This window comes from Sinocyclocheilus anshuiensis, unplaced genomic scaffold, assembly GCF_001515605.1.
Source record: "Sinocyclocheilus anshuiensis isolate Anshui unplaced genomic scaffold, SAMN03320099.WGS_v1.1 scaffold2670, whole genome shotgun sequence".
Classification (NCBI taxonomy): Eukaryota; Metazoa; Chordata; class Actinopteri; order Cypriniformes; family Cyprinidae; genus Sinocyclocheilus; species Sinocyclocheilus anshuiensis.
Genome location: NW_015554247.1, coordinates 129,311 through 137,649, shown reverse-complemented (window position 1 = coordinate 137,649; position 8,339 = coordinate 129,311). Strand labels below are relative to the sequence as shown.

Sequence of the window (8,339 nt, the reverse complement as noted above, 5' to 3'; positions counted from 1 at the left end):
AGCTCAAGTGCACTTGGGTTATGTAGCAGGACAATGATCCCAAACACACCAGCAAGTCCACCTCTGAATGGCTCAAGAAAAACTAAATTAAGGTTTTGGAGTGGCCAAGTCAAAGTCCGGACTTAAATCCGATTGAGATGCTTAAACAGTCCATTCATGCTCGAAAACCCTCCAATGTGGCTGAATTAAAACAATTCTGCAAAGAAGAGTGGGCCAAAATTCCTCCACAGCGATGTGAAAGACTCATTGCCAGTTATCGCAAACACTTGATTGCAGTTGTTGCTGCAAAGCGTGGCACAACCAGTTATTAGATTTAGGGGGCAATTACTTTTTCACGTAGGGCCAGGCAGGTTTGGACAGCTTTTTTCCCTTAATAAAATAAATAATCATTTAAAAACTGCATTTTGTATTTACTTGCATTATCTTTCTGTAATATTAAAATTTGTTTGATGATCTGAATCTTTTAAGTGTGACAAATATGCAAAAAAACAGGACGGGGGCCAACACTTTTTCACACCACTGTATTTAAATATACTTGTAATTAAACATTTGTAATGGTGAAGTTGCAATTTAGTACATTTAAAATATGTTAACTTTAAATGTAATATCAAATAAAAAACACTAGTTAAATTATATTCAAGTACTTTAGTTTCAGTGTGCTAGTCAACACAAAATAAGTGTACGTCTTTAAAGCACAACAAAAGTGTATTAAAACATAATGCTTTTAAAAACATTTAATTTAAAATTATTACAAAGTGTCTCAAGAAAAAAAAAGTCATGAAAGTAAAAGTCTCTTTAAGTGCACTTAAGTGTCTTTTTATTTCATTAATATATTATCTGCAAGTACAGTTTTTTCAAATATACTTTTAAGATTTGAGGTACACAGCAAGTGCACATTATTAAGCATAATTAAGGGGATACACTTTCAATTAGTAAACTTGGTTTCCATGTTTAATGGGGACATTCCATAGGCATAATGGTTTTTCTACTGTACAAACTGTATGTTCTATCCCCTCACCCTACCCTAAACTTACTCCTCACAGAAAACTACAGGCATTTTTATATTTTCAAAATCTTCTTTCTGTATGACTTACAAGCTGTTTTCCTCGTGGGGACTAGAATGTCCCAACAAGGTCAAAAATGACTGGTAATACTACACTTGTGGGGACCCCATAATGTAGTGACTACACACACACACACACACATACGTGGTTCATGTGGAATCTGCATAGGTGTAATGGTTTTTATACTGAGCTAGTCAAATTTTCTATCCTCTAACAGAAATCTTCTGGCATTTTTTTAATAAAAAAAAACAACAACACTGTTTAGTATGTTTTTTAACCATTTGGCTTACGAGGACATGACACACAGCCTAATGATTTCTTGTTATCATCTCATTTGGCTTCTTAGGAGGGTGAAGATAAGAAGTTCCTTATAGCTAAACTACAGAGCCTCAATGAGGCGAGTGCTCCGCAGTAAGGTGAGCTTTCAGTCTTTTCTTTTAACTAGAAATTCTCCCTTTACATTTCTTTGTGCATTCAGGATGTTTGATGTTCAGATAAAATGAATGTTTGAAGACAAATTCCACAGCTTTCAACATGTTGCAGTGATTCACTTCTTTCTTGTTTCCATGACCTCGTCACCTGCTGATTTGTTTCATCCAGGAAGGCTGAATTCTACAGAAATGAATTCAGAAGAATACATTGTGGAAGCAACCTCAAAAAATATACCTGAGAAACCGGTGCGTCTTATATAGAACGCAAATTGCACTGATATTTAGTAGTGTTATTGTCATTTAGTCATATAAAAATATTAAATGAAAAGGTTCATTTTTGCTTATGAAAATGTTTTTGTTTGTCAGTTTATGCCACTGCTTAAAGGCTATATTTTTGTATGGTTGAGGATGTGATAATCATTTTAAATATTTAGAGAACTGTTTTAAAGAGCAACAGGGTATCAATATGTTAATGATGAGATTCACTTCAGTTTATCTGTGCTGTGTTTTGAACGTTTGAAATCAATAAATGAATGCAACATATGTGTAAATGACAATTATTTGTGAATAATTGCTCTTATTTTATATTGCTATTGAGATATCACACAACTCTGTGAAATACATGTGTCCGATTCGTCAAATGATCATGTTTCTTTTTTTGTATACTGTATAACCTTTCCACAGTGCTAGCGTCTTTTGAATAATTGTTAAATCAGTTTTGTGATAAAAGATCGGCTGACTGAACAGTACTCATTATTTTTACTGGTGTATTTCCCTTGGACAAAGACTGCTAAGGTCACTTGACATTGTAATATGTGACCCTGGAGCACAAAAGCAGTCTTAAGTCGCTGGGGTATATTTGTAGCAATAGCCAACAATACATTGTAGGGGTCAAAATTATTGATTTTTCTTTTATGCCAAAAATCATTAGGACATTAAGTAAAGATCAAAGATTTCCTACTGTAAATATATCAAAACTTCATTTTTGATTAGTAATATGCATTGCTAAGAACTTCATCTGGACCATTTTAAAGGCGATTTTCTCAATATTTAGATTTTTTTGTACCCCAAGATTCCAGATTTTCAAATAGTTGTATCTCAACCACATATTGTCCGATCCTAATAAACCATACATCAATGGGAAGTTTATTTATTCATCTTTCAGATGATGTATAAATCTCAATTTCGAAAAATGTACCCTTATGACTGGTTTTGTGGTCCAAGGTCACATACAGGGACGGATTATAACACAGGCCCTGGGCACGGACCGATTAAAGGCCCCCCTCGGCTGAAATTCCATTCCTTTTTTATTCGAAATTTTTCCAAACTTGTTAACTATATCATAAAATATCACGATACTCAAATATAAGTAAATACATTTTGCACCTTTATAGATCATGTTAGTTTATCTATAATGGGCTATGGGAAAAGTAGCCTAATATTAGTGTAATCTATTAACTAGCCTATGCATAAAACCCGCCTTTTAACTTGTACTAGATATGGGTGTCATGTCATAGAATATTTTTAATATGACTGACTTTGTATTTAAGGTAAATTTAATAAAAACTTTGTAAGTTACTAATTATAACACTTTCATTGTGCATAAAGAGAGCAAAGAATATTTGCATTATCAAAGAATATTAACTTCAGTCTAGGCCGAGTTCAAGCACTCTCAACAACTCCTATTATAATCACTGAAGCTGTTCATACTGTGAAATGAATAGCTTACTTACATCGTACACACATCTGCACTTTGTTTATAATGAGAGAATTGGCCAGAGAGCAGCATTCACAAAACAAAACGGGCTTTTCAGCGATGACTCATCTGAATGCTTCTGATTGGCCATTGCATTCATAAGCTCAACAGAAACCTGTGTGATTGGTTATAATGCGCGGCACTGTAAAAACGCATCTGGCTCAGCGCCAGCCAAAGCACGAATGCAGATTTGGAATTTGGCAGCTGATGCTGTACTGAACGTTCTAATCGTATCAAATATAAAAAAAAATATTATTCAGCCATTTTTTTGTTGGTCTTTTGGAAGCTGCATTCAAAATCCACTTGGCTTTCGGTAGGCCCGTGCGTTAATCCGGCCCTATGGGGTATTTAGGGCTACGGATTTTGTCTGAACCTGTCAGACTGAAATCTGAAGAATTGTGGTCATATGGACCAGAGCTCAGGATACCGTGTGATGTACTGCATTCTGTGGGAGGAGTTTCTTTTATCTGTTTGACATCCACCTTGTGAAGGAGCTGTAAGAAGCTACTGTGGTTCATTTGGCTCCCAACATCCCATCATATCAACGACAACAGTCATTCAGAAAGGTATGTGCATTGCAGTGTGTGTTTCCTCTTGTAATTCAGCTGTTACCCATTACTTTTACATTTTCCACTGTTAAAAATTTAAATGAATTGGTTAATTCTGTTGGTTTTGTATAATTGCTTGTTTTATGGATCTTTAACAAATAAGCTTACACTCTAAAAAATGCTGGGTTAAATACAACCCAGTGCTGGGTAAAATAGGGACAAACCCAGCAAGTGGGTTGTTTTGACCCAGCGGTTGGGTTAAATGTTTAACACAATCTTCTGGGTAGTAACCCTACTGCTGGGTCAAAACAACCCAATTGCTGGGTTTGTCCCTATTTTACCCAGCACTGGGTTGTATTTAACCCAGCATTTTTTAGAGTGTAGAATGGTTGCCCCAGTCATTGTATTGATATATACTGGGATTAATATTATTATAAAAATTTTGAAAAATGTATTATTGTTAAAATGCATTATTATTAAATTATTAAATAAAAAATGAAATTATTTCAGTTTAAAAACAATCACGTGTAACTTGTCGTTTCTTTGTAATCATTTGTGAAATGTACTAGACATTTGAGTGAAAAGTGTTTCAAAGTAAATCCTACCATTTTTTTTTTTTTTTTCAGTTTAGAGTTTATTCAACAATGCAATCTTCACAACGTTTATACATCCACCTCCCTGTGTGAAAAAGTGTTTGCCCCCCCCTGTTAAAACTGTGGTTTATCACACCCGAGTTCAATTTTGACAAACATGCAAAAAAATAAGAAATCAGGAAGGGGGCCAACACTTTTTCACACCACTGTATATATATATATATAGTTGTATGATATGTTAATTATAAAGCACTATTATAAGTAATATATAACGTAATATATTATTCTAATATGTTATTATATTTATTGTCATGTATAATAGTTATCGATATATATGAATAAAACACTATTAAAACAAGGTAATATTTATTTTATTCTAATATATTTACAAAGAGGGAGGAGTCAACAAATCAGTGATGCGCCCACCCACACACAAACACACACACAAACACACACACACACACACACGCACACACACAAACACACACACACACCACACCACACCACACAAAAACACACACCACATTGAATTATAAATTGTTCGTAGAATTCTGCGATTCTAAAATGTTAATTTGTTTTACTTTTTAAATGTATATACATGCATGTTTTTGTTGCATATATATCTGTTCTAGATTCAATGTAAACACTATGCTTTGGCAATACATTGTAACAATTGTCATGCCAATAAAGCACATATTGAATTGAATTGAATTGAGAGAGAGAGAGAGAGAGATGGAGAGAGAGAGAGAGAGAGAGAGAGAGAGAGAGAGAGAGAGAAAAACACATCTCAGTATGTTGGGTCAAACACTTAACCCAAACAGTGCTGGGTTGCCAAAATGACCCAAATTGGGTTGTTTTTAACCCAACAATTTGTCTGTAGTTTACTTACTTAGATGACCCTTATATTTTTGATGATCTTTACTGTAAACCTTGGCTCCTCTTGTAATTTGTGATCTTTTCTCAATGAACAGTTCACGATCGACAAGTCATCAGGATGGCCAAAGGGTGTGGGCTTTGTGAGATATTCATCTTCAGAGGAGGCTAAAGCAGCAGAAGAAGCTGGGCCACACTGTCTTGGAGGTTTTCACTCATGGATCAACGGAGTTGTTACACCAAAAGTGAGTCAATCTACCGTTTGTAGCAAGAAGGCCTACAATCCCTGCTAAAAAGACTAGCCTAGACTTCCATGCTGGTCTGGATTGGCTCATGCTGGTTTGGTGCTGCTCATGAAGGTGAACCAGTGTAGCCATGTCCTTCACCAGCAAAAAATAGTCCTTCTGATTAATCTGAGGTGCGTTTCCCAAAAGCAACTATGGTCGCACATTCTGTTGTTACCAATAGAGTTCAATGGAACTTGCAACCTCAGTTGGCTAACGGTGCTTGTGGGAAACGCACCCCTGATTGACCAAAGGAAGCTTGTTAGTTAAGATAGACTGAAGGTGTTGTCACATTTACTGTTGCTCTGCGAAATTTTGTGTGCGAAATCCAGTCATTCCAGTGGTTTCGCTCATATTCATGTTGGTCACATGAATTCGCTGTGTTGAGCAAGAAAAACCAGCTTGTTTTGAAAGTGACTTCTGTGTGAGCTGTGCCTTTAACATCTCTACACTATTGAGAAGAGACAGTGGACCTTTCTTTGCATGCAAAATGTCACTGCAATTTCGCTAATGTGATCGCACCCAAAGAAGGCCTGGTTGGGAACACAACCAGGCCAAAAGCCAACATACACTGATGACCAACAAAGCTGGACTTTTCAACAGGATTCCTGTAGAAATCTATTCAATAATGTCCATTCATCTCAATATGACAGTTGCTTAGTTTGGGACTGTTTGCGTTAATTCTTGTGATACCATTAGCCAGTCAGTGTTGTCATGAAGTCAGGAAAAAGTAGTGACATGTACGGTGGCCGAGAAGTGCAAAGCAGATCACAATTCTGAAAACAAAATAACAAATTACAAACGCAAATGCAAGTCTAAAAAACAAAATAACAATTCAGAAAGCACAACAACAATTCAGAAAACATTATAACAAGTCAGAAAACACAATGACAAATTCGAAAACAAAATAACAAGTCAGAAAACACAACGACAAATTCGAAAACAAAATAACAAGTCAGAAAAAACAACGACAAATCAGACAAACCGGAAGAGGTAGGTATAGTCTGAGACAGCGCCATTGGTTTGGGATTACTCACCGCTGACTGGACGCTCATCCTACCACAATGTGAACTAAATGTTTCTGCATGATAAACCAGTGTATATTGTTACATTTTGTACCTAACATTAAAAACCCTGTTTAATTTAATGTCTGTATGCCCTACTGTAAATGATCACTTTTATATGTATACCTCAAATGTTGAATAAATGTATTCTCAGAGCAGCTCTTGTTATGTCTTTTAATGAGATTTATTAATGACAGAAAATTTTGATTGCCAAGGCTCAATTCATCTGAATTGACTTTGCAGCTTGATACAGCATCTTAATACAGCTTGATTATCGGTCAATAAAATCTCTGTTTAAACTTGGTGAAAATACCATGCTATTTGTTCTCATACAAAAATACAAAGATGCATTACATTGTTTATGTGGCCCAAGGAGCTCTAAAACAGACGTAGACAATAAAAGATGTCTGACATTCAGAACTTTAATAACATTCACATATTTCGGCGAGGACAAGATGCGAATTTTTCCGTGAAATATTTATTCTTCACAAACGCTTCAAGGTCATCCGTGTTGTCGTTCTGTATTGCATGCTTTGCCCCCCCATCAAAGCCTCTTGAAGCAGTTGGAATTGATTAAAGTAATAAGGGAGGCAGCAAAGACCCTGAGATGATGACAAGTGGCAGGAAAAAAAAGCACCCCCCTCCGGCCACTTTGAAGTTCCCCCCCTTTCCATCGCTGTCCTGCAATGTGGTATAGTTGAAGGTGTCACGGTGGTGAGAGGGCACAGGGCGGAATATGTGTGTGTGTGGAGAAAGTGCGCTGTGTCAGCCTGTTAAAATTATTGTGACCACACGCATAGTTGTTCAGTTTTAGTGGAAGCGTAACAAAACAAATTGGAACCAAAGAGCATGACACAGGAAGAGAGGGGTGTCATTTTGAGTGTAAATAAACAAGTCGCTCAAGGGGGCTCCCTGTCTTTCATCAAGGCAGAGAGAAAGCTTTTTGCTCTGATAATTGCACTCTTGGAGTTAGTCGAACATGCCACCAGTGAGTTTCCAGCTGTGATGTTAAGGGGTTTGCTTGAATAGGTGTTTTTATTGGACAAGCAAAGGAAAAGACAAGATCAACATGTTGGATTTTGTTAGATCCTGTAGTTGAGGGCAACAGCAAGACATATTGCTTGTAAAAAAGCTTATTTGCTTAATTCGGGGTTCCCATGTTCAGATAAAAACGGGGCTGTTTTTTTGTGGTTTACAGGTCTGGAAAATTTATTTAACCATGGGAATTTGTGTATAGTGAATATCATATTTTTTTTCTAGTAATGTTCAACTTTAAATATTTAATAGGCTAGAAATTGCTTTTAGCAAATATGTCTGTAAAATTGAGGAAATCCAGATACCATTTGAGTGAAAATCATGGGTGTCTTTGGTCAAAATGTGGGAGTCGTTCAATAAATATTATTGTGCTTTTTATTGAACATAACTGCTTTATAAAATCATACATCTTTGCAGTTCGCTTCAAACTTGATAATTAAACTTCAGTATTAGGTAAATGATGAATGTTTTGTGTTAGATGTATTTTTTATAATTTTTTTATTATAATTGCCCTTATTTTATTATCAGTTTTGCTTTAATTCCAGGTTTATTCCATTGGAACAGAGTAGACGTTGACCCTTTTCCTGCCTTAAGAGAAGGTTCGTCAAAATGTTTCAGAATGAGGCAGCTTTTGTCTCTGATGAAAAATACTTAGGTTGCAAGTTGGAAATCATTAAAGGGTCCATCAGTG

The 8,339-nt window shown here is 35.9% G+C and overlaps 1 protein-coding gene across 1 annotated transcript in view; it reads left to right on the top strand.

Annotated features, from left to right (window-relative positions):
• LOC107671241 (transmembrane channel-like protein 6) overlaps positions 1–2,033 on the top strand; it is a gene marked incomplete at its 5' end in the record, with an annotated part of 24,797 nt that extends 22,764 nt beyond the window's left edge. The window contains 2 exons of the mRNA XM_016464140.1: positions 1,411–1,480; positions 1,665–2,033. Of these exons, the coding sequence (XP_016319626.1) occupies positions 1,411–1,479 (69 nt within the window). The remainder of the gene's footprint in view (positions 1–1,410; positions 1,481–1,664) is intronic.
• Positions 2,034–8,339: the final 6,306 nt, after the last annotated feature.